Raw genomic sequence first — 27,579 nt, forward strand, 5'->3', positions numbered from 1 at the left:
TTCTCCTGCTGGGTTTAGGGTTTCTTTCTTGTTCTTTCTCCAGCTCCTTTAGGTGTAGGGTTAGGTTGTGTACCTGAGACCTTTCTTGTTTCTTGAGAAAGGCTTGTACCGCTATATATTTTCCTCTCAGGACTGCCTTTGTTGTGTCCCACAGATTCTGAACCGTTGTGTTTTCATTATCATTTGTTTCCATAAATTTTTTCAATTCTTCTTTAATTTCCTGGTTGACCCATTCATTCTTTAGAAGGATGCTGTTTAGTCTCCATGTATTTGGGTTCTTTCCAAATTTCCTCTTGTTATTGAGTTCTAGCTTTAGAGCATTGTGGTCTGAAAATATGCAGGGAATGATCCCAATCTTTTGATACCGGTTGAGACTTGATTTAGGACCAAGAATGTGATCTATTCTGGAGAATGTTCCAAGTGCTCTAGAGAAGAATGTGTATTCTGTTGCTTTGGGATGAAATGTTCTGAATATATCTGTGATGTCCACCTGGTCCAGTGTGTCATTTAAGGCCTTTATTTCCTTGTTGATCTTTTGCTTGGATGATCTGTCCATTTCAGTGAGGGGAGTGTTAAAATCCCCTACTATTATTGTATTATTGTTGATGTGTTTCTTTGATTTTGTTATTAATTGGTTTATATAGTTGGCTGCTCCCACGTTAGGGGCATAGATATTTAAAATTGTTAGATCTTCTTGTTGGACAGTTCCTTTGAGTATGATATAGTGTCCTTCCTCATCTCTTATTATAGTCTTTGGCTTAAAATCTAATTGATCTGATATAAGGATTGCCACTCCTGCTTTCTTCTGATGTCCATTAGCATGGTAAATTCTTTTCCACCCCCTCACTTTAAACCTGGAGGTGTCTTCGGGTTTAAGATGAGTTTCTTGTAGGCAACATATAGATGGGTTTTGTTTTTTGATCCATTCTGATACCCTGTGTCTTTTGATTGGGGCATTTAGCCCATTAACATTCAGGGTAAGTATTGAGAGATATGAATTTAGTGCCATTGTATTGCCTGTAAGGTGACTGTTATTGTATATTGTCTGTTTCTTTCTGATCTACTACTTTTAGGGTCTCTCTTTGCTTAGAGGACCCCTTTCAATAATTCCTGTAGAGCTGGTTTGGTATTTGCAAATTCTTTCAGTTTTTGTTTGTCCTGGAAGCTTTTAATCTCTCCTTCTATTTTCAATGATAGCCTAGCTGGATATAGTATTCTTGGCTGCATGTTTTTCTCATTTAGTACTCTGAATATATCATGCCAGCTCTTTCTGGCCTGCCAGGTCTCTGTGGATAAGTCTGCTGCCAATCTAATATTTTTACCATTGTACGTTACAGACTTCTTTTCCCGGGCTGCTTTCAGGATCTTTTCTTTGTCACTAAGACTTGTCAATTTTACTATTAGGTGACGGGGTGTGGACCTATTCTTTTTGATTTTGAGGGGGGTTCTCTGAACCTCCTGGATTTTGATGCTTGTTCCCTTTGCCATATTGGGGAAATTCTCTCCAATAATTCTCTTCAATATACCTTCTGCTCCCCTCTCCATTTCCTCTTCTTCTGGAATCCCAATTATTCTAATGTTGTTTCGTCTTATGGTGTCACTTATCTCTCGAATTCTCCCCTCGTGGTCCAGTAGCTGTTTGTCCCTCTTTTGCTCAGCTTCTTTATTCTCTGTCATTTGGTCTTCTATATCGCTAATTCTTTCTTCTGCCTCATTTATACTAGCAGTGAGAGCCTCCATTTTTGATTGCACCTCATTAATAGCTTTTTTTATTTCAACTTGGTTCGATTTTAGTTCTTTCATTTCTCCAGAAAGGGCTTTTATATCTCCCGAGAGGGTTGCTTTAATATCTTCCATGCCTTTTTCAGGCCCGGATAGAACCTTGAGAATCATCATTCTGAACTCTATATCTGACATATAACCAATGTCTGTATTGATTAGGTCCCTAGCCTTTGGTACTGCTTCTTGTTCTTTTTTTTTGTTGTGAATTTTTCCGCCTTGTCATTTTGTCCAGATAAGAGTATATGAAGGAGCAAGTAAAGTACTAAAAGGGTGGCAACAACCCCTGGAAAATATGCTTTAGCCAAATCAGAAGAGGTCCCAAATCATGAGGGGGGAGAAAGGGGATAAAAAGGGGTTCAGAAAGAAAAAAAAAAAAGAAACTATTAAAAAAAGAAAGCCGATAAAAAATATAAAAAGGAAAAAAATATATATATATATATTAGATAAACTATTTAAAAAACGTTAAAAAAAGAAAACGGTAAAAGTTAAAAAAAATTTAGCAGAAGAAGAGAAAAAAAAATTGAAAAAGAAAAAAAATTAAATTAACTGCAAGGCTAAAGAATCATGGGGAGAAAGCCATGAGTTCCATGCTTTGCTTTCTTCTCCTCTGGAATTCCGCCGCTCTCCTTGGTATTGAAACTGCACTCCTTGGTAGGTGAACTTGGTCCTGGCTGGGTTTCTCGTTGATCTTCTGGGGGAGGGGCCTTTTGTAGTGATTCTCAAGCGTCTTTGCCCCAGGTGGAGTTGCACCGCCCTTACCCGGGGCCGGGCTGAGTAATCCGCTCGGGTTTGCTGGGTTTGCTTTCGGGAGCTTTTGTTCCCTGAGCGCTTTCCGTAGAGTTCTGGAAGACGGGAATGAAGATGCCGGCCTCCCAGTCTCCGGCCCGGAGGAGCCGAGAGCCCGGGGCCCCACTCCTCAGTGCGCCCTCAGAGAACAGCACCCAATTACTCCCGTCACCCTGGCCTCCGGCCGCGCTCCGAGCTGACCGAGCCTGCGACCGGTTCAAGGCAACCCCGAGCTGAGAGTCACTCCTGGGCTCTGTCTCTGTAGCCGGCTTCCCTGTTCTAATACCGGTAAGCTCTGCGACACTCAGACACCCCCGATCCTTCTGTGACCCTGTGGGACCTGAGGCCGCGCTGACCCCGCCTGGGCTTCACCCCAGTTAAGCCTCTGGAGCGATGTCCCTCAGCAGAACAGACTTTTAAAAGTTCTGATTTTGTGCTCCGTTGCTCCGCCGCTCGCCAGGAGCCGGCCCCTCCCCCCGTGGTCTATCTTCTAGTCGCTATGGATTCACTTCTCCGCCAGTCCTACCTTTCAGAAAGTGGTTGATTTTCTGTTTCTAGAATTGCTGTTCTTCTTCTCTTCAATCTCCCGTTGGATTTGTAGGTGTTTGCAATCTTTAGATAAGCTATTTAGCTGATCTCCCGCTACCTGAAGTAGTCTCAGCCTGCTACTTCTCCGCCATCTTGACTCCTCCCAGAACTGACTCCTCCTATTCATTTTATTCACTGCTGTTGGGTGAATTACTCCTTCAGAAATTTTTTAAAAATTATCATACCATTCCCAGTTCCAGAACCTTCAGTGTTTTCTGATTAATATTTGCACCTTATTGTTCACTGTGCCCCACCATAGACCTCCGTTCTGGACATACCAGTCTCCTCTTCCTTTCACTCTACATCCACATGATTCTTTTGTTTCTCAGCACTTGCCAAATGTTATAGGTCCCTTATGGACCAGACCAAATGTCTCCTTACCCAGGAAGTTTGTCTTGTTTCTCAGGAATTCTAGGAGTGTTCCCTTCTGGAACTCCTACAGTGTCGATTACATGCTCTAGCCTTTCCTTAATCACATACTCAATCATATTGTTGTCTTAACTTCTACAATTTTTCAGTCTCATTTCCTCCAACATCATTTTAAACATTTTATGAACTGCTAACACACAGCTTTATATGTAATGGATATTCCTATCCAGCCTTGTTTTAACCCCTGAAATGGCAGGTATTTTATTGGTACACTTTTTATTTTTGGCTATACACATAACATCAGAATAGGTTTTTTTCCCCCTTAAGCTTTGTATTTTTAGCATTTCTAAGGGTGAAATTTTGATTGTGAAGCATGTTAGAGAAAATAAATGATTATCTTGGTTATAAAATTAAAATACTACTCTAATTAAAAATTTTCTGTAGTAAAAACAGAAATGGGGTTGCGTCATAAAATCTAGCTTTAATCCCAAATCTACTGCTAATGAGCCACATAACCTTGAATGAATTTTTAAATCTCTCTAGAAATTGATTTCCTTATTACTGTAGAATGAGGGGCCTGTACCAGATTATGTACTGCTCTAAAATAATATGATTCTGTAGTATAATTTCATTTGAATTTTTAAAATACTTTATTTTAAGTAGATTGGCATTCTGTTCTAGCTAATAATAATGATATATTAGACACAATTTCCAAGTTGTTTTTGCTTCATGCATACATTTAACTAAATTCCCATTAGCTTCCTCCTACCCATCCCCATAAGACTTTTATGTATCCCTATGTACTTATTAGCTCCATACTATTGAATCAACTACAAATATTTATTCAGGTCACACTCAAAGTGATTAACTTTATTGTATAAAGTTCCTGATTTCACAACATCCTTTAAATTCCTGTTTGATTTCACAATGTTTCCATACCAAAATGCTATATTTTATACATTTTCATTACTGTGAAACATTATTTCAAAGCAGATGTGGCAGCTACATAGACCATCTAAACATTCCTAATTTTTTTCTCAAATAATTGCAGAATTGAATTATAGAGGACTAGTTGTGAATTTTCAAGTTCCATTCAAAGTAGAATAAATCACAAGCACTGTTTATTTGAAAAGTTTATCACAAAGTACATCCCATTTAAAAGTGACACTGTGAGAGACGATGTGTGCCATCCTTGACTTGACTTGTAGCTGAGTCTAGTCACTTAGTAGAAAGCAAGTATTACTGAAAAGCACCAGAAGATTGGTTTTATCAGGGCAGGACTTGAGGAGATCTCTGTCACGTGAGGGATGACATATCAAAGTATGATGCAGCTTTGCAACCAGATCTAATAATTATTGCATATAAACATTGACATAAAGAAGATTTTTAATAAATACTGGTAATGCTCTGATTTTTCTCAGGAAAAGTTATGGATTTAACACACTCTTGTCTGATTTAATCTTACCTGAATTACACAATATTTGAAGGTAAGGAACAGCTGCTGAAAAATACGTAACAGAGAATAAGGGGTGTGGCTGTGTCTTGTAGCTTGCTGCCAGTTGTCAGTCTGTTGAGGAAAAACATCCAGAAATTATATCTCCCTCCCAAAATAGATTATATAACATGTTTAGGGACCCTAGTGAAATGGAAAGAATTTTTTTGACTATTCATTTTATGTATTAAACGTGACTCTCACAAGAAGTTGACTGTTCAGCAGTAATTATTATATAGCATTAGATTAGTCTGTTTCTTAAAGCTTAAATTAAAAAATATTTTTTCTGATAATAATTTTAAGGCAAATCATTTCAACAAACAGCTTAGACATCTATATTTATCATAAAATATTAAAAAGATAATCCCTATTTTAATAACAGTAGCTTTTCCTATAGGTGAAGAAAAAGTGGAAATTCCCTATATGAATTTATGTTATAAAGTTCTTTGATAACAAGCTGGAAAGCACATTTAAAGTCTTTCTACTAAACTTATAACCAAGAAGAGATCAATTAAGACTAAGCTGGTTGTGTAATCCTCCTCTTGTCTTGACTAGATTGGCCTTCTTTCTTTTTTATCCACTTGTAACTGCTTTATACATTTTAATGTATATTTGATTTATTTTATTGTTTGCAATAAAATTTTATTGTTTGTTGAGAAGGATTCAGAATATATAAGCTTGTTTTAATGAAATTAATTTTCATGCTGTTGTTTTTCATTCTGGTTGTTTACCTTAAAGAAAGTCTGTTGAAAAATGAACAGTCACATCCTAAGGATGTCAAAAAGAAATGTTTAGCTCTGGATATTTTTAATGAAAAAAATGAAACCAACAATTATTGCTCAATATAGCACTCCTGGGGAAAATATAAAATATAAAATCACATCAGCACTCTAAATTAATAAAAGGCGCTTTTGAAAGATATAATCTCTGCCTTAGAAATCATGAATAATAGCTTCTTTAAAATTCACTTTAATAGAAAAGGGATCAAATAATTATTAAAAGAAGTTTTTGACCATGATTGAAATGGTGACTAAAGTTACTTATTTAAAATAAAATCTAATAAAAAGTAGAGAAAAATTCTAACAGAGAGAGATGATGTGGTACAAATTAAAGTGGCATAGATGAAGAAAGCTGGACAAATCAATTCAGTTGGTCAGGCCTAAGCTTTGGGTGTTCAGATTCAAGAGAAGTATACAATCCTTTGGCACCAGTTTCCTCCAGCATACTGTTGGCGGTAATTGCCTTCCACTCATTCCCTTCTAACATGGCTTCTAATTCTTCCACTTCACTGTAAATATCCTTCCTGAGGCCAGTTGCTTCTCTCTTGCCAAATCCAGAGACCTCTTCTCAGTCTGCCTATTGCTCAGTTTTTCCATGGCATTTCAGATGAGTAACCCCATGTTTGTTTCATTTTACCATTAGAATTCTAAATATTGTAAAAGTAATATGTGTTCTTTGTAGTGAATTAGAAAATACAGACTTTTTAAAAGATACTCAATTTCCATAAACATTTTAGTGGAATTGTTTGTTGTTGTTGTTGTTGTTGGGTTTTGTTTTTGTTTTCCTTTTCATTTTAGTGGAATCTTTCCTGGCTTTAAGTACATTTATACTCTTGGCATATTTGTATCCTGAGTTAGGTTTGTTGGGGTCAGATAGAGGAGTCATTCCTTCATTACTAATCAGATGTCTCTGGCTTTTGCTGCACCTGCTTACAGAAGATAGTACCCACTCTGCAATGTCCTTCAAGTATTTCTGGGGGCCCTCAGGGGGTTTATCTCCTATATTTACAAACAAGTCTTTTCTTAAAGGTGCCGCTACTATTCTGTGGGGTATCTAACCTCCCTCCCATCCAGCATCCTAGACTCGGCGGAACACCAACTTCGGCTTTCTAGAGCCCGTGAATTGAAAAAGGTGGGCTGAGCTCCAAAAGTAAAAAATGAAGAGTTAAAAATAGACCTGGAAAGTGACTAATCAAAAAATAGTCAAGTTAGTTATACTACTAGATAAAATTGACTAGAAAGCATTATTGAAGATAGATTATTACATAACAATAAAAGGTTTGTTTCACCAAGACTTTAACTTTGTTTGCTTCTCCACATTTAAATTCCAAAATGTCCTCGTTTTTTCACATTTTAATGTATCTGAAGTCAGAAGGCATCTTGTAGTTAAAGTCAGATTAGCAGCAGAAACAAAAAAGGTTTGCTTATAATTATCATTCACGTTAAAAGATGCAGAATTAGGGCGGTGGAGAGAGGGTGGTGGGGTTATGGACATTGGGGAGGGTATGTGCTATGGTGAGTGCTGTGAAGTGTGTAAACCTGGCGATTCACAGACCTGTACCCCTGGGGCTAATAATACATTAAATGTTAATTAAAAAATTTAAAAAATTTTAAAAAGTTGCAGAATGGGTGTCAGAGGCATGAAAGAAAATTCTGGACAAAATAGTGGACCACTCTTAATAAATGCTGCATACCCCACACTTTGATAATCTTATATGGAGATAATACTATATGGAGAAGGGTGGACATTGATGACTTTTAGTTGAAAAGTAATTCCAATAAGTCAAACCAAATTGGAGAAGTTCTTTCCAATATCTTAACCAATCTTTTTTCCCCCACAGTTTTATTGAGAAATAATTTACACAGAATAAAATTCACCAATTTGTGTAGCTTAATGCGTTTGGGCATTATCTATAGCTATGTATCCACCACCACGGCTAGGAACATTTCCAACAATTAAAAGTACCTTGTGGCCCATTCCAGTCAATGACTTCCTCCCAACTCCAATTTCAGGCAATCATTCATTTGCTTTCAGTCACTATGGTTTCCTTTTTCCAGAATTTAATATTAAATTAATCATATAGTATTTAGTCTTTTGTGTTTGACATGTTTTTCATTTGTCTTGGTTAATTATCTAGATTGTTGTGTTATACGGTAACTATTGGTTGAAATTTACAAGTCACATTCAAATTGTTTCTTAGAGGGTATGAAGTAGAAATCAAAGTTAACTCTATTATATGGATTTATAATTATTCCAGGAATACTTTTTAAAAAAATATTACTTCTCCATTTTGTGCCCTTGTACTTTTATTAAAATCTGTTGGTCTGCTCTTCGGCTCTCTTTCCTGTTCCATTGGTCTATATGTCTAGTTTTTTCCCCCCAATACTACATTGTCGTGATCACTATGGTCTTAATGTCAGGTATTCTGAGTCCTCCAACATTGCTGTTCTTTCTCAAAATTGTTGAGCCTGGTGGTGGGTATTATGGAGGGCACGTATTGCATGGAGCACTAGGTGTGGTGCATAAATAATGAATTTTAGAACACAAAAAAATTTTTTTTTAATTTTAAAAATTTTAAAAATTTTTTAAAAATTAAAAAAAACGATTGTAGTTTCTTTGTCATTTCATACAAATTTTATAATCAGTTTGTTAATTTCTACAAAAATCCTGCTGGGATGTTAATTGGAAAGAATTGGTACTTTCCTAATATTGAGTCTCCTAATCCATGAATTTAGAATATCTTTACATTTATTTGTTATTCTTTGGTATCTTTCACCAGTGTTTTGCAGTTTTCAGCATATGGATTTTGCACACATAGATTTATACTTAAGCATTTCATGTTCTTTTGGTGCTATTGTAAATAATACTGCATTTCAAAATTCAATTTTCAACGTTCATTGTTAGTATTTAGAACTACAGTTAGTTTTTGTATATCTTACAGCTTTGCTAACATCTCTAAATCGTTCCATGGACTTTTTTTGTGTAGCTTATTTGGAGTTTTTAAAATAGATAATCGTGTCATCTGTGAATAGAGACAATTTTATTCTCTCCTTTCTGAAGCAGATTGATTAATTTACCTTATTGCACAGGTTGGGAGCTTCAGTTCTCCAGTATGATTATGAATGAGTGGTAAGAATGGAAATTCTTGTCTTATTCCTCATATTAGGGGGAAAACATTTGCTTTTTTATCATTAAATATGAAGTTAGATATAGATTTTTTTGAGATGCTCTTTATCAGTTGAAGAAGTTCCTTTTTATTCCTAGTTTGATGAGAATGCAATGTTTAGTCTTCCTTTAAAAAAAAAACTCCACAAATTAGACATTATTATTAATGAGAATTTTTTTTAATTTTTTTTATTTTTTTCAGCATAACAGTATTCATTATTTTTGCACCACACCCAGTGCTCCATGCAATTCATGCCCTCTACAATACCCACCACCTGGTGCCCCCAACCTCCCACCCCCCACCCCTTCAAAATTCTCAGATCGTTTTTCAGAGTCCATAGTCTCTCATGGTTCACCTCCCCTTCCAATTTCCCTCAACTCCCTTCTCCTCTCCATCTCCCCTTTATTAATGAGAATTTTAGAGACATTATTTATTTAGGCCTACCTACATGTCTACCATTTTATATGCTTACTATTCTTCTGGCATCTCAAAGTGTTCTGGTATGATTTTCTTTCTTTCTGAAGCACATCTTTTAGAAGTTCCTTTAGTATGTGTATGTGGGTGGTGAATCTCTCAGGTGTTATTTATCTGAAAATGTCTCCATTTCCCCCTCATTCTTGCAGTGTAGTATTAGTAGTGAGTGCACAGTTCTAGACTGAAATTCTTTTTTATCACTTTGAAGATACAATTAAATCCTCTCAGAATATGATTAATGAAGATGAAAATGTCTAACTGTGTAAAAAGAAGAGAGGGCTTATTGTGGAAACTTGAGAAATGAGTCACCTGAGTCTGTCTGGCTGGTTGGCTAGAAGTTTTAGTGGTCTGGTTCTACAATTAAAATCTTTGCTCATCCTTTTTTTCCCAAAGATTTTATTTATTTATCTATGTATGCATTTATTTAACAGAGAAAGAGGGAGTGCGGGAGCACAAGTAGGGAGAGCTGCAGGCAGAGGGAGAGTGAGAAGCAGGCTCCCTGCTGAGCAGGGAGTCCTATGCTGGGCTGGAAACCAGGACCCTGGGACCATGACCTGAGTGGAAGGCGGACACTTAACCTACTGAGCCACCCAGGCGCCCCAGCATCTTTGCTCATCCTGATTGTGGTTCCGCACTCCTAGGAGGTGGCTGTCTGACTCAAAATAAACACCAGCTTGGTGGTGGTGCCAGTTCTGGATCCCATCTCACTGGCTAGAACTTCCAGGACAGTGACAGCATTTATAGTAATTTATAGTAATCTCCGATATAACTGCGGCCCTATATTCTCTTCAGTCTAATCAAAGGAGAATGGACTAGAAGAATACAGGCAATGAAGGTCTCACCCCCCCCTTCTTTGTGTCCTGACATCGCATGCTTACTGTTTCTCTTCAGCCTTTACATCCTCTTTCTTTATCTTTCCGCATCCTCTATCTCCTCCACTCCGAAGATAAAAGTTTATCCCACCCCGCTTGAAAATGGGGCCTAGAGAGAAGGCAGCCAATCATTAATGATTAATTGGTGATTAGTCATCCATCAGTACTCCATCCAAATTCTCATTATAATGTGGCTTACTATTCTGGGATTTCACTCATTATTTTACTGTCTTCTGGGTTCCACCATTTCTATTAAAATATCCGCTTTCAGTCTAATTCCTTCTTTGTAGGTTGTCTTTTTTCTCTCTGGATGTTTTAAAGATGCTTTAAAAAATCTTTTGGATTTTATAACAGGTCTAAGAATAGATTTTTTAAGATTTTATTTATTTATTTGACACAGAGAGAGAGAGAGAGATCACAAGTAGGCGGAGAGGCAGGCAGAGAGAGAAGGGGAAGCAGGCTCCCCACTGAGCAGAGAGCCCATGTGGGGTTCATCCCAGGACCCTGAGATCATGACCTGAGCCGAAGGCAGAGGCTTAACCCACTGAGCCACCCAGGCGCCCCTGAGAATAGATTTTTAACTTCATCCTCCTTGTGATAGTCTGTGCTTCTTGAATCTATACATTCCTGTCTTTCTTAAATTCTCAAAAGTTCTGAGCAATTAACTTTTGTTATATTGCTTCTCAGCACTTAAAATCTGATTATTTATACGTCAGATCTTCTCAGTCTAACTTCTATAATTGTTTAACATTTCTCTTATCTACTGTGTCTTTATTCTCTATTCATTCTGGATAGTTTTCTTAGATATTTTACAGTTAACAAATTATCTGTGTAATATGTGACATTCAACCCATCCACTGAGTGTTTTTATTTCAACAAATATATGTTTACTGTGTAAAACTTCATATGATTATTTGTCACATCTGCTTGATCATTCCCGATAGTCCTTCATTGCTTGCTCATCACTGTAACTTTATCCTTTATTTTTAAAAACATTTTCTAAATAGATATCCTGTATTTCACAACTGATAAAAATTTTGATATCTCACTTTCTTGGGGGCTTCTCAGGGGTTATATTTATTATTTCTTTTTATTTCTTACTCATGGTGACTTGCTTCCTTTATGCCTGGTGATTTTTGATGGTGCATTCACATTTTCTTGATCTTAATCCAGGAACCTGGGCTTAATTAGGGATATTTTCTCTGCAGAGGTTTTGTGTTTGATTCTGCTGGGAGCCTAGGGCCATTACCAATTTGGAACTATTTTAGCCTTTATCAGCTAGTTTAGTAGCTTACAGCAAGGGTCTCAGATTCAGCTCCTCCATTTTACTGTTGAGCTAAACCTTGTTTTCTGAGCACAGTTCTTTTATGTGCATTTTCTTAGGTAGTCCATTTTATTCTTAACTGCCTATCTGCAGAGTCAGTTTTGTGTATTTGAGGGGCCAAAGAGCTGGACTGAGAGATGTCAGGAGGACACTGAAATTTTCCTTACCTTTGCAGACTGAGCAATGCATATATTTGTTTGTTTGTTTGACAGAATCTGGTGGTTGTACAGGTTGAGGGTGTGCCAGTTGACCTAGCTCACAATTCTGTTAAAGAAGTCTCTTTTAGCTTATTTTTTTTAAAACATGGTTTATTTTTTAGAACAGATTTAGGTTTAAGGAAAACTTGAGAATTTAGTACAGGGAGTTTCCATATACGCTGAACCCAGTTTACTGTATTATTAACATCTTACATGAGTATGGTACACTTGTTAGATCTAATCAACCATTCTTGACACATTATTATGAACTAAAGTCCATAGTTTATCCAGATTTCTGTGTTTTTTTACCTAATACATTTTCTGGCCCAGGATTCTATATGGAATACCACTTTACATTTTGTTGTCATGTCTCCAAAGGCTCCTCATGGTTGTGACCGTTTCTCAAGCCTTCTTTGTTTTGGAAGACCTGGATAGTTTTGAGAAGTACTGATCAGGTATTTTGCGGGATGCCCCTCAACTGGAAATTTTTTATTGTGGTTAAAAAAAATGTATATATATATACATATTTATATACGACATAAAATTTACCATTTTAACTATTTTTATGTGTACCATTATATATGACATAAAAATTATGTATATTTTATGTGTACCATTATATATATGACATAAAATTATATATATTTATAATATATAAAAATTATAATATATAAATTATATATAATAAATATATAAAATTATATATATTATAGATATATATATAAATTATATATATTATAAAACTATTTTTTACATATACTATCAGGTGGCATTAGGTACATTCATAATGTTGTGCAATGGTCACTATTATCCACTTTCAGAACTTTTTCATCATCCTAAACAGAAACTCTGTACCCATTAAAAAATAATTACCCAGTCCCTCTCTTCCCATTCCCCATTAAATCTCTAGTCCATATTCTGTCTCTGAATTTGCCTATTCTAGGTATCCCATATAAGTTAGAATCATTTAATATTTGTCCTTCTGTGTCTGCTTTGTTTCACTTCACATGTTTTCAGAGTTCATCCATGTTAAAGTATGGATCCAAATTTCTCTGTGTATATATATCACATTTTGTTTATAAGTTTTATCAGTTGCAGGAAGTTTGTTTGCTGATTCTTTGGAATTTTCTCCATATATACTTATATCATCTTTGAACAAAGACATTTTATTTATTCCTTCCCAATGTATAACTTTGTCCTTTTCTTGTCTTATTACCAGCTAGGACTTTAGCTATGATATTATATAAGAATGGTGAGAGAGGATGTCCTTGTTCCTGATCGTAGGGGAACTATTCAGTTTCTCACCATTGAGTATGATGTTAGCTGTAGGTTTTTTTGTAGATGTTCTTTACCAAGGTGAGGGAGGATGTTTTCCTCCAAGAATTTTTGCTGAGAAATTTCCTAGCATAAAAGTTGTTGGATTTTCTCAAAAGCTTTTGCTGCATCAATATTTATGATCATATGATTTTTTTCTTCTTTATTGTCTTTATGTGCTGAATCACGTCAGTTTTAGAATGTTGAATCATTATTGTATACCTGGAATAAATCCCCCACTTGATTGTGTTGTTTAATTCTTTCTGTACATTATTGGATTCTATTTGCTAATATTTGTTGAAGGTTTTTGCATCTATGTTCATGAGAGATATCAGTGCATTGTTTTCTCTTATAACGTGTTAAACTACTTTCACTATTAAGGTAATGCTGGACTAAGAGAATGAATTTAGAAGTGTTCCCTCTATTTCTATTTTCTAGAAGACATTGTGGAGAATTGGTACCAATTCTTCTTTAAACATTTGGTAGAATTCACCAATCAAACCATCTGTGCCTGGTGCTCTTTTTCAGTTATCAGCTCAGTCCTTGACTATTCAGATTATCCATTTCTCCTTGTGTGAATTCTGGTAGTTTGCATCTTTCAAGGAATTGGTCCATTTCATCTAATTTATCAAGTCCCTGGGTATAGAGTGGTTTATAGTATGCTTTCATTATACTTTTCATGTTCCTGAGATAATTAATGGTGATCCCTCTTCCATTTCTGATCCCGGTATTGTATTGCTTATATTTTTAAATTTTCTGTGGATTATAACATTTTGACATCTTAAAAAAAAAAATCTTTCTGCCTGGTGAAAGACTGTCTCTTCTGGGGCTAGCCAATTCTCAGAGATACCAAAGGGCTCAGCCAGGAGCATGACTTTGGTATGCAAACTAACCAATCCAGAGTCATATCTCCTTTACCTGTACTGTACACCCCAGGAAGCACTATTCCTCTGCCTTAATTGTCCCAGTACCAGATTCCACAAAATAGGAACAGCCTCTATGCCCCAAAGCCTGCTAAAATTATTGAAACTAGCCAATCCTAAACTGCCTTGCCTTTTCTGTAGAAACCCTAATATCTAGCTAGGTTTTCCCCTTGCCTGTATTTTCTGCCTTCTTACCACCTGAGGCTTTCCTATGTAGTTCTATGTGGTATACTATGCCTCCTGCTTCTCTCCTGTGTCTCTGCTTATGGTCATACCTGACTGACCATCACATAAAATGACACAGAATAGGTAATTTTATGTCTTCTTTCTTTTTCTTTGGTTAGCATGGCTAGAAGTTTATTGATTTTGTTAATTTTTCCAAAGAACCAGATTTTTGGTTTCTGTGATTTTCTCTATTTTTATTTTATTCCTGTTTTCAGCTCCATTGATTTCTGTTCTAATTTGTATTTCTTTTTTTTCTCTTTAAGCTTAAATCGCTCTACTTTCTTTCATTGCCTGAGGTGGAAACTTTCATTGCCAATTTTAGGTTTTTCTTCTTCTCTAATATATGCACTTAATGCTAAGTATTCTAAGCACTGTTTTTGCTGTATCCAACAAATTTTAATAAGTTATGTTTTCCTTTTCATCTAGTTCAAAATATTTTTTAAAATTTCTCTTGAGGCTTCTTTGACTCATGTATTATTTCGAAGTATGCATTTCATCTCCAAATATTTTGAGATTTTTCAGTTACTTTTCTGTTATTGATTTCCAGTTTAATTCTATTGTGGGCTGAGAACATAGTTGGTAAGATCCTGTTAGAGATTGAATTGTGTCCCCTCAAAAGATATGCTGAAGTCCTAAACCACACTTCCCATATCTATAGGGGCTTGTGACAAGCGTGGGTAGTGTCCCCAGGCATTCCTAGCCAATAGCATCACTACTGGTAGGCTAACATCACTATGGAGATTGACATGAGACAGTGTCCTTGGCCAGTATGACTACAGTCTTTATGAGAAGAAATGCCACATGAAGACAGAGACACTTGGGGAGAACACTGTGATTACAGAGGCAGAGATTAAAGTGACACACCTGCAACCCAAAGAATGCCGAGGAGTTACAGCAACCACCAGAAGCTGGGGAGAGTCAAGGAAGGATTCTCTCCTACGGTTTCCAGAAGGAGCACTGGCCCTGCCAACACCTTTTTGGACTTCTGTCCTCTAGAACTGTGAGACAATAAATTTCTCCTGTGTTAAGCCACCCAGTTTGCGATACTTTGTTACAGCAGCCAGAGGAAACCGTTATAAATTCTACTGAATTTATTAATATGCATTTTATGGTCCAGAATGTGGTCTATTTTGGTAAATATTTTGTGTGACTTTGAGGAGAATGTGTATTCTGCTGTTGTTGGAGGGAGTATTCTCTAAATGTCAATCGGATCAAGATGATGGGTAGTGCTATTTGGGACAATTATATCCTTATGGATTTTCTCCCTTTTTAAACTCTCTATTATTGAAAAAGGGTATCAAAATCCCCAAATATATTAGTGGATTTATCTTTAACTCTTTGCAGTCTTTTGAGGTTTTGCCTCATGCATTTTAACACTAAATTGTTTGGTGCACATATATTAAGGATTGTTGTGTCTCCATGGAGTGTTAAACTCTTTATATAATGCTTTTCTTTGTTGCTGATAATCTTCCTTGTTCTGAAGTTGGCTTTGCTTGAAATTAATACAGCTACTCCAACTTTCTTTTGACTAGCATTTGTATGGTGTACCCTTGTCCATTCCTTGAACTTTTCCTTTTAATAACTTATTTCTGGGGGGGCGCCTGGGTGGCTCAGTGGGTTGAGGCCTCTGCCTTCGGATCGGGTCATGGTCCCGGGGTCCTGGGATCAAGCCCCGCGTCGGGCTCCCTGCTGAGCGGGGAGCCTGCTTCCACCTCTCTCTCTGCCTGTTTATGATCTCTGCCTGTCAAATAAATAAATGAATAAAATCTTTAAAAAATTATTTTTTTATGTTTTAACAACTTGATGTACTTCACATACCTACCATTCACCCATATAAAGTCTACTACTCATTGGATTTTAATATAGTCAAAAGGTTGTACAACCATCATCACAATCAATTTTAGTCCATTTACATTACCCCCACCAAAAAACCTTGCAATATCTTAGCCAATCCCCCATCATCTCTCAAATTAGGCAACCAATAATCTACTTTTTGTCTGTATGTATTTTTCTATTCTGGACATTTCTTGTAATAGGTGGTTATATTGGAATGGAATAATATAATATTTGGTCTTTTGTGAATTGCTTCTTTCACACTTCATGTTTTCAACGTTCATCCATATTGTAGTATGTATCAGTACTTTATTCCTTTTTGGTGCTGAACAGTATTTCATTCTATGATTATACCACTCTTATTTGCCCATTAATCAGTTTATGATCATTTGGGTTACCATTTGGCTATTCTGAATAATGCTTCTATATAAATATTTGTGCACAACTTTCTGTGAAGGTGTGTGTTTTCATTTTCCTTGGGTATATACGTAAAAGTAGGTTGCTAGATCATATGGTAACTCTAAGTGTAACTGCCAGGCCGTTTTCTGCAGTGGTTGTATGATTTTATATTCCCACCAACAGTGTATGAGGGTTTGAATTTCTCGCAACTCTTGTTACTGTTCATTTTTCACTTTATTTATGGTATCCTTTGAAACAGAATGTATTTGATTTGATGATGTTTATTGATTTTTCTTTTGTGGCTTGGTTTTGGTGTTATATCTAAGAGAGCATTACTTAATTCAAGGTGATGAAGATTTTTTTTTTAAAGATTTGTTTATTGGGGCGCCTGGGTGGCTCAGTGGGTTAAGCCGCTGCCTTTGGCTCAGGTCATGATCCCAGGTCCTGGGTTCGAGCCCCGCATCGGGCTTTCTGCTCAGCAGGGAGCCTGCTTCCTCCTCTCTCTCTGCCTGCCTCTCTGCTTACTTGTGATTTCTCTCTGTCAAATAAATAAATAAAATCTTTAAAAAAAAAAGATTTGTTTATTTATTTGACAGACAGAAATCACAAGTAGGCAGAGAGGCAGGCAGAGAGAGAGGAGGAAGCCGGCTCCCTGCTGAGCAGAGAGCCCGATATGGGGCTTGATTCCAGGACCCTGGGATCATGACCTGAGCAGAAGGCAGAGGCTTTAACCCACTGAGCCACCCAGGCGCCCCAAGGTGATGAAGATTTTCACCCATGGTTTCCTTGAAGAGCTTTATAGTATTATCTAAGATTAGGTCTTTGATCCAGTTTGTGCCAGTTGTTATACCCATTGTGAGGTAGGGGTCTAATTTCATTCTTTCGCATGTGCATATCCACTTATCCCAGTGCCACTTGTTGAGATTATTCTTTCTCCCACTGAATGGTCTTGGCACCCTTGCCAAATGTTAATATTTGTGAAAATTAATAAAAGGAAACTTTGTTTAGAATGGACTCAGGAGACCAGTAGGGGGAGCTCTCAAATTCTACCACTTGACAATTACAAATCCAACAGGAAGAGGCCTACTTGCACGTGGATACACTTTACTATCCCAGTAGGAGGAAGGGTGTTCCTCATATCTTGGCAACAGCCCAGCCAATAAGAGGCTGTCACCGCTCAGCCAATGGAAAGCCATTATACTGCAAACTCCCAGTTTATGTCAATGGACTGTTGTTTATAATAGCTTTCTCAACATCCCCCTTTCCTGTATGAGAGCAGTTCTCGCTTTTGTTCTGTGGACTTGGACTATAGTTCTGCTTCAGCTTACTTGTTCCAGATTGCAATTCTCTGCTATTCCCAAATAAACCCATTTTTCCTGGTAAAATAAAACAGTTTTATCTTTTAAGGCTAACACCCTAAATGTGAAGGTTTACTTCTGAACTCTCAATTTTATCCCAAAAGAGCTGGGAAATTTAACCACTTACTGTGTTTCAGCCACAATCCTAATCATGAATTCACTTCTCCTAGTAACTCTATGAGACGGTCACTATTCTTACCCCCATTTTGTAGGTGAAGTAGCCAAGATACAGACTGATTTACCCAAGACTAAACAACTAGTAAGTGGCAGAGCCAGGACCTTGTTAGGTCCTACAACCTGAACTTAGGATGACTGATTTGAGAGACCGAGCCTTTAATCATGCTATAAATAAATGTGAGAAATTAAAACTTAGAATTCCAACGAAGAGTTCGTTAAAAAAAAACAAAAAACAAACAGATGGAGGTCGAAGTGGTCAGTAAATTTGGAAAAGCACAAGAGTAGAGGCTTTACTAGCTAGCTTCTTACAGAGTTTTAGAAACGAACCTGCCTGCCTTGGTTGAAACCTTTCCAACCCAAGCTTTAAGAATTTCTAAGTGGAGGGGGCACCTGGGTGGCTCAGTGGTTGAGCCTCTGCCTTCAGCTCAGGCTCAGGTCATGATCTCCCTCTCTCTCTGCCTGCCTCTCTGCCCACTTGTGATCTCTCTGTCAAATAAATAAAATCTTTAAAAAAAAAAAATCTAAGTGGAAGCACTGGGTAGGCTTCTCTGGTTGCTGGGGCAGTACACAGCTGGGGTCTCCCTTTCCGCCCACAGTCCCGCGGTCCGCCCACTCCCCTGCCCTCAGGCCCCACCCCATCCTCAGGCCGCTTTCCGCCGAGAGCCCAGGAGAGCCTGGAGTCTGCGCTCAAGGCGCTGTGCTGTGCCGGATGTGATAAGTCTCGCGGGAAGATGCGCTCGTTGCCTCGGTTACAGCGTCCATGGTCCCGAAAGATGGCGGGGCGAGGTGTTGGTCCTCGGGTCAGTTCAAACGGACTCCGGGGGAGCGACTAGCTTCTTAGCCTGCCAGAGAACGCGGAACCTCATTTAAATTCGGGTCTGAAAGTCTCTTTCTCTTTTACAGAGACGGAGCGTTTCAGGCGCTCCGCTCCCTCCGCGCGTTCAGCAACCTGCGGCGTCTGGACCGGACCTCCTTGCCAGGGAGGAAGAATATAAGTAAGAAATTAGGCCGTTCAGTTTTTCCTTCTTTCTTTTACCCAAATGAGGTTGCTTACAAGTACTTTCGTGGTGACTGACTGGGTTTTTTGGTTCACTCACTGTTCACCATTCTCCTTTCAACATCCTGTTCGCTCCTCTGCATCTTTTCTTAGCTAACTTCCTAGGTGTTTGAAAGGGGTGAAAATTTAGCCCAAGTAAACATGTTCATCAGCAAAATGATACTGCTAGAGGTGATTTGGCTAGCAGGAATTGCCAAATAGTTTAGTTTCTAGTTTAAGAAAATCCATTTAATTGGGACCTTTGGAAGTTTAATTTTGTGACTTTCTCCTAGGCTTGGTTTCTAAACTGAAAGCGTACTTCTTAGTGCAGTTGGAATTCCCATTCTCTCCACATTGGTGGTGTTAGGAGGTTGTCCTTTCCTTCTCTGCTCTCAGTGTAATTACACCTATTCTGACAACACGTGCTTTCATTCTTGGACGATTTCCCTCTTCATCTCACAGTTTTCACACAGAAACCAGAGTAATCATTTAATTTGATCAAGTCAGTCCTTTGCCTGAAACTTTGCAGTGGTTCCCCGCTGCACTTTAGTAAGTCTGTTAGATCTGACTCCTGTGTCTTGTTTGATCTGGTGCCCTCTCTTTTTTGCCTCACAGGCCTAAGTTTCTCAGGCTTTTCCCTTGAGGGCAGTCATACTCAAGCCTTCCACCTGTAATGCTAAGCGTGGTCTTCCTGAATTATGTTAAGCTTCCTAGTTACTCTTTTTTACTGAGTTCGTATTCTTTGCAGTTAGCATAATGGTTACACATTAATTTGTTAGTGTACTTTTTGTCTGTTTCCTCCACTGGTCTGTAAATTCTTCAAGCCAGAGGCCAAGTCTATTGTCATTGCATATACCCTTATAAAATACCCTTAACAACTCATTTTCTTTATAATTTACCTAATTTAAATTAAAATTTGAGAAACATTGTAGCACTACTTCATATTGTTTAACATAAAGTTACCACATGATCTATACTTAAAACATATTTATTTTTATTTTCTGACCAGTTTACTCTTTTTTATTTTTATTTTTTTAATTCTTTAAAAAAGATTTTATTTATTTGATAGACACAAGTAGGCAGAGAGAGAGGAGGAAGCAGGCTCGCTGCGGAGCAGAGAGCCCGATGCGGGGCTCGATCTGATGATTCCGGGATCATGACCTGAGCCGAAGGCAGAGGCTTTAACCCACTGAGCCACCGAGGGGCCCAGTTTACTCTTTTTTAAATTCAAGTTAGTTAACATACAGTGTAGTATTGCTTTCAGGAATATAATTTAGTGATTCATCACTTACACATAACACCTAATGCTCATCCCAACAAGTGCCCTCCTTAGTGCCCATCCCCCACCTAGCCCGTCCCCTCCAGCAAACCTATTTGTTCTCTATCTTTAAGAATCTCTTATGATTTGCTTCCCTTTCTGCTTTTATCTTATTTTATAAAACTAAAGCATATTTAAAGTTAAAATGGAACTGTACTGTCTTTTGATAAACTAGGCACTTGTTAATTTGCCATAGCAAATAGGAAGATAATCACTCTCTTCTATTTAATAAAATGAGTCTATTAACCCAGCTCAAAAGTGTCCCTAAGCAACTGATCTCTTGTCCTTGCACAAGTCTGAATTAGCTTGCCCAACCACAAATGGTTATTTTCTTTACCATATACCAGATAGCACCAAATGCCTGCACTGGTTAGGTTAAATCATTTACTTACTTAAGGGTATATTTTGCTCTGGTGTGTTGTTATGGTCCTGCTTAAAATCGTCTTAAAGACATCTACAGTAGCTGTTCTATTTCAGCAGAAATCATTTGGTGGTAAAGGTGGCCAGTTGTTACTTGTTCTGTTATCTTTACTTGGGTGTGCACATCTGAGGCATATATGAACATAGGAGCTCCCAGGCTCAGCCTGAAGCTGTAGACTACTTCTGTGCCATGCAGAAGAGTAAAATGTCTGGCCATTCTTGTAGGCAGAAATGAGTTAATAAGAGAGTATTAAGCCATATGTTCTTGGTAGTAAGCATACATGGGATGTCTTCATTCAGCAGAACACAGCGCTTCTTGGGAATCGCAATCCAAAATCTTCTATAATCAGCTCTTGTCGAATATTTGGAGGAAATAATCACTATCTGAGAGGATAGACTACAGAATATGCTGATGGCTCCAGTCAGTAGGTTTTCCATGTTTCATGCCTATGTTCTAAAACCTGAAAGCTAAACAGTAAGATTATGTGACATCTGTTTTAAATGTCCTGATAGCTGGTAGGGCAAGCCCCACCCCTCCCTATAACCCCACGCCCATAAATGCCAATTACATTGGATTTATAGATTAATTTGCAGAGCAGTGGCATCTTTGTACTATTGAATCTTTCCTTTCATGAATATGATACATTTCCATTTACACAGGGGTGAGGTTTTTTTTTTTATGTCCTTTAATATTTTATATTACTACATGAAACTGTCACATATATAATCTGTTTCAAAGTGTCTTATAGTTTTTGTGGCTGTAATGAATGGCTTTTTTTCCCCCTTAAGCACATGGGGCTTGAACTCATAACCCTGAGATCAACACTTCAGCTGAGACCAAGAGTCAAACACTCAACTAACTGAGTCACCCAGGTGCCCCAAAAGTTGCATGCTCCACCGACTGAGCCAGCCAGGCACCCCAGCTTGCATTTTTTTATAATGGCAGTTACATCATATGCAAAGTATGATAGTGTTATCTCTTGACAGTTTCTCATGCATTTTCTTTTATTCTCATTTTAGTTAGGACCTCCATTGCAGTATGGAATAGAAAAACTGATGGTGAGCATCCTTATCTTCGTTATGATTTTAAGGAGCCCACTTAATTTATCACTGTATTTGATGTAGGGTTCTGCTAGATTCTTTTATCAGGTTTAAGGACATTATTTCCTTTAATTCCTATTTTGAATGAATGTTAAATCTCATCAAAACTTTTTTCCCAAATTAATTTAGGTGATTAAATGCCCTCTCCCTCACACACACACACACATAGAGTGTTTTAATATATTGAACTACCAAGCAGATTTTTAATTTTCCTTTAAACACTGCTGGATTTGATTGCTATAACTTTATGTAGGTTTTTCGCATCTTTGAACAAAAGTGAGATTGGCCTTATACTTATTTCTTGTTCTTTTCCTTCTGATTTTAATATCAGTATTATCCTAGCCACATGAAATAACTGAATAGTTTTCCTTTTTGATTTTTTCTGTTCTTGGAAGCTTTTTGTAATCAGGGATTATCTACCTTTTGGTTAAAATTGTGAAATTGAGTATGATGGGGTTTTTTTAAATTTTTCTTAAAATTTTTTGAAGATTTTTATTTATTTGACAGAGAGAGAGAGAGAGAGAGGGAGGAAGCGTATAAGCAGAGGGAGCTGCAGGCAGAGGGAGAGGGAGAAGCAGGCTCCCCATGGAGCAGGAGCCCGATGTGGGACTCGATCCCAGGACCCCGGGATCATGACCTGAGCCAAAGGCAGACGCTTAACCAACTGAGCTACCCAGGCGTCCCTGATGTATTTTTTTGGATGGAATTTTTTTGCCTATCAATTCAGTTTAATTAAAGATTATTCATTTGTTTAAATGTACTAGTGCTTCCAGAATAAATTTTGGTTATTTGATAGTTTTCTAGAAAAATGTCCACTTCATGTAGGTTTTAAAAGGTAATAGCATAAATATGCTCTAATATGCTAATTTTTTTTCATTTTAATAATAGTTAATGCTTTTTGAAATTCCAGTATAGTTAGCATACAGTGTTATATTCATTTCAGGTTCACAATATGGTGATTCATCAATTCCATATGTCACCTGGTGCTCATCACAACAATTGTACTCCTTCATCCCCATCACCTGTTTCACCCATCCTCCCACCCCCTCCTCTCTGGTTAAGAATCTTTCTCGGTTTCGGGGCGCCTGGGTGGTTCAGTGGGTTAAGCCGCTGCCTTCGGCTCAGGTCATGATCTCAGGGTCCTGGGATCGAGTCCCACGTCGGGCTCTCTGCTCAGCAAGAAGCCTGCTTCCCTCTCTCTCTCTCTGCCTGCCTCTCCGTCTACTTGTGATCTCTCTCTGTCAAATAAATAAATAAAATCTTTAAAAAAAAAAAAAAGAATCTTTCTCGGTTTCTCTCTCTCTTTCTCTCTTTTTCTCCCTTTTGCTTATTTGTTTTGTTTCTTAAATTCCACATATGAGAGAAATCATGTGGTATTTGTCTTTCTCTAACTGACTTAATTTCACTTAGCACAATACTGTCTAGCTCCAACCAGATCTTGGAAAGAGCAAGATTTCATTCTTTTTTTTTTTTTTAAAGATTTTATTTATTTATTTGACAGAGAGAGAGATCACAAGTAGGCAGAGAGAGAGGGAAGCAGACTCCCCGCTGAGCAGAGCCTGATGTGGGGCTCGATCCTAGGACCCTGAGATCACGACCTGAGCAGAAGGCAGAGGCTTAACCCACTGAGCCACCCAGGTGCCCCGATTTCATTCTTTTTTTATGGCTGATTAATATTCCTGTGTGTGTGTGTGTGTGTGTGTGTGTGTACCTTATAAGTTTTAAGTCTTGTCTGTAACCTTATACACATCTTTTTGAAGCTTTCCAGTATTATTTATTTTTGTCTTTTTATCCACCTTGCTTGAAGGTTTATTTTATTGGTCTTTCCAGAGAACTAGCTTTTGATTTTGTTGCTAATCTATGTAATTTTTTAAAACTTCATTGGTCTTTAGCTCTTCTAACTATGGTGGATTTTTTTTTCTACTTTTTAGTTTAGTTCTAATTTAATTTATATTTAGTTTACTTTTGTTTTTTAGTTTTTTCTTATTTTTTAATAAATACATTTAATTTCTGTAAATTTCTCTCCAGCTACAGCTTATTTGTATTTCAGGAACTGTTTTGATATGTATTTCTTTTTTTTTTTTTTTTAAGATTTTATTTATTTATTTGACAGAGAGAGATCACAAGTAGACGGAGAGGCAGGCAGAGAGAGAGAGAGAGGGAAGCAGGCTTCCTGCTGAGCAGAGAGCCCGATGTGGGACTCGATCCCAGGACCCTGAGATCATGACCTGAGCCGAAGGCAGCGGCTTAACCCACTGAGCCACCCAGGCGCCCCTTGATATGTATTTCTTTTGTGGTTATTTAGTTTTAAATATTTTATGATTTTTGTTGTGGTTATTTAGGAATTTTTTTAGTTCCCAAGCATATTGGGTATTTGCTTGTTATATTTTTTTATTCTAAATTTATTTTTAATTGCACTATGATCAGAGAATATTTACTACTGATTTTTAAAAATATATTGAAACCTGTGAGCAGTACATAGTCAATTTTTGTATATGTTCACGTATTCTTCATAGGAAGGATATTTACTATTTGATGAATCTCTTAGCTCAAGCTAATTAATTTGGCTGTCCATAACATCAGTATCCTCACCTTTTTCCCTGCTAGCTCTGATGATTCCTGTTAGAGGTGAATTAAAATAAACTATAACTGTCGTTTAAAAAATTCTCCTTATAATTGTGTCCATTTTTGCTTGGATGCTATATTGTTTGATTTACTTAAATCTTCTAGATGAATTCTTCTTTTCCTTACTATTCAGAGCCATTTTTTAAATTCCTTTATTTTCAAGCTTCTTATGTCATTTAGGGTTAACAGCATCCTTTTTATGTCCTGTCTAATCATTTCTGCCTTCTGATAGGTGAATTTATTTATATTATTGGGTTATTAATTTAAAGTTATTTGAGCCATCTTATTTTTTGTTTTCTTTTTACTACCCCTTTTCTTTGTTTATTGTTTTCTGTCTTCTGTTGGATTGAAGGAATTTTTGTTATGTTTTTATTTTTCTTTTTCTGGTTTGGAAGGCCCTTAAAATACTTTAACTTGGTTTTCCCATCTGTTAGGTTAGGTAATGATTTACTTCCTGTTTCTTTTAAATACTCCTACTCTCCAGGTTATCATTAACGTTATTTTTATATTATGTACTAATTTGGATTTATCATACTTTCAGTTTTTTTCCTCATCATGATTTTTTTTGCAGGTTCAGCTTCTTCCTTCCTGAAATGTAGACCCTTCATTACTTCTAAGTCTCATCTTTTCTGAAAATTTTGTTACATGACATTTATTTTTCAATGAGTTTTGCTGCACGTAGGATTTTAAATGGTCTGTTCCTTCTCAGTCCATTAAAGATAACACTTATTTGTCCATTGGAATCTAGAGATGTTGAAAAACCATCTTAGGTTTTTAGAACATAATGCCAGTAGATATTTTTCTTGGTTCTTTTATAATAATTCCTTTGGTAACTTGAAGATTATTTTTGTCCTTGAAGCTCTGCAATTTCACTATGATGTATACAGATGTGGGCTTGTTTTCTTTCTTTCTCTCTCTTTTTTAAAGATGTAATTTCTAAGTAATCTCTACACGCAGTGTGGGGCTCATACCTACAATCCCAAGATCAAGAGTCACATGCTCTACCAACTGGGCCAGCCAGGCGCCCCTGTTTTCTTAATTCTACTTGAGATTCATATCTTTCCTCAATTTAAGAAAACTCTCAGTATTCATTATTGACATTCCCTCCTTTTATGGAATTTCCTTCTGCAACTTCTATTAGGTAATTAGACATCTGTCTTTGTCCTATGTCTTTCTTAAATGCATGTTAACCTCTCTTTTGTTTTATCTTTTTGTTTCTCTATCTCCTTTAGGTGAATTTTCTCCTGTCTTCTCACTCATTTCCTCTCTAGTTCATGGTATTGTTCAGTGTACCAATGAGTTTGAGTTTGAGTTTTTAAGTGCAATGATTGTTTTTCATTTATGTGATTCTGTTTGGTTCTTTTCTAAATTCAGTGTTCTTTTGTAATAAATACTTCTTCTTGCCTAATGGTTTCTATTCCTGCTTTTGGGGGGGTGGGCAAATGAAAAATGCTGATTTAAAAATCTTTTAAAAATAGATTTTAGATTTAGTTTTTAGATTTAGATGATTCTGTTACTATCGTCTAAATTTTGTTGTGTCTACTAATTCTCTGCCTCAGTGATTCCTTTCTTTATGCAATTTGTTGTCTTTGTGAAGTCATTTTTAGCAGGCTTTGCTTTCTGAGAGTTCCATATATTCTAGGTAAGTGTCCTTGTAGGTTGATTTCACATTTACTTTTCCTAGCTTATCAGAGTTTTCACTGGTTTTGGTGTGGCTTTCTGTACTAAAATTTGGCATAGTTTCCCTATACCATCTGAGTAAATGAATTCGCTGTGTTTACTCACAAGAGTCTTTTCCATCCATGGCTCCAGTTTCATTTCTGTTTACCTAAGGTTATGGGTAGTGTTTTTTGTAGTCTGTGTTTCACAGGTGTAGCCTTTCATGACTCCCACACATGCATCAGTTTTTAGCTGTTAAGATATTTTTGGCTTCTGTTCCTGTTTACTGCTCTCACTTTGAGTTGCTGCTTTATTTTTAGTGCCAGGGTATTTCCCTTGCCTGAGCTGGAGCTTAGCAATATTTCCTACATTACATTTTATCCAACACGTCCATCGGTTTGGAGCAGAATAGTGTTTTGCGTCACCTCAGAATACTGTATTGACTAGAAGCTTCTATTTAAGTTCTTGTGATTCTTGTTAAGGAAATATGAAAAATAAAGTAATGGCATATTAGCTGCAACTTCAAGTCTTTATTAAATATTTTTCTTTTGATTAACTCATCCTAAGATACAAAATATTTCTTAGAACATTAGACTGTTTTAAGAAGGGATATAGTGCTACTTTTTTTTTTCCCCTGGGAGTGGGGATTGTCAGTGATTTTTGTTACTTCTAAATCACCTGTTTAAGTAAAACAAGAAGATGTTTTAAAACTTGCTCCACATGTTCCCTTCATATAATTTTAAAAGAGCCTAGATGGTCTAGAGTTGTGAGCTGTGAGTAAAACTCAAAAGTTTTATGCTGTTGAAGATGTTTACTATCGTGTTAACCTTTAAAAGTGAAAAAAGGACTTTAACAGTAGGAACAGTTGAGTACATTATATTAAGTGCAACTCATTACAATATTGGGTAGCTGTTTAATGCATGTAATGTAGATTATGTAGAGCTAAACAATTCCTTCTATATTTGTATGGGAAAACATAGTATAGGTGAAAATTAGAAGGGATATGAAAAATAGAAACATTTAGATGATGGTGTAGGATTATGAGCAATTTTATCTTTAGAAACCATTTCCTTTAGTGATACTGCCATTCTTCCATTCAAATTGTGCCATATAGTACTCCTGTTCTTTGCCAGATTCCAAATAGATAGGGGGAGGAAAAGGAGTGGCAGGTGGTGGTTCAAACAAGCACCTTTGTTTCTGAAGCTGATACTGAAGTGTATAACTGAGATGTGAGCCACATTAGCCCTGCTTACTAAACCCCAGATTTACCTCCCCAGTTGCAGCAACACCCCCAGACCAAAGCAGGCCTCTCCCCCATCCTGCCTCATTCCTGTCCCCATTTGGAGTTAATCCCATGAAGA

General features: G+C 37.0%; 1 protein-coding gene across 2 annotated transcripts in view; it reads left to right on the plus strand.

Annotated features, from left to right (window-relative positions):
- Positions 1-27,579, plus strand: part of TEX9 (testis expressed 9) — a 155,130-nt gene that overhangs the window by 74,695 nt on the left and 52,856 nt on the right. Inside the window, exons 1-2 of one of the 2 annotated variants that reach the window (XM_047738010.1) lie at positions 18,725-18,859; positions 18,963-19,054. The exons of the other annotated variant lie outside the window; for it this stretch is intronic. Of the exons in view, the coding sequence (XP_047593966.1) occupies positions 18,791-18,859; positions 18,963-19,054 (161 nt within the window). The 5' untranslated portion in view covers positions 18,725-18,790. Of the gene's footprint in view, positions 1-18,724; positions 18,860-18,962; positions 19,055-27,579 lie in introns of those variants that run through there. 2 annotated transcript variants of the gene reach the window in all.

The sequence above is a fragment of the Lutra lutra genome, chromosome 7, assembly GCF_902655055.1.
Source record: "Lutra lutra chromosome 7, mLutLut1.2, whole genome shotgun sequence".
Classification (NCBI taxonomy): domain Eukaryota; kingdom Metazoa; phylum Chordata; class Mammalia; order Carnivora; family Mustelidae; genus Lutra; species Lutra lutra.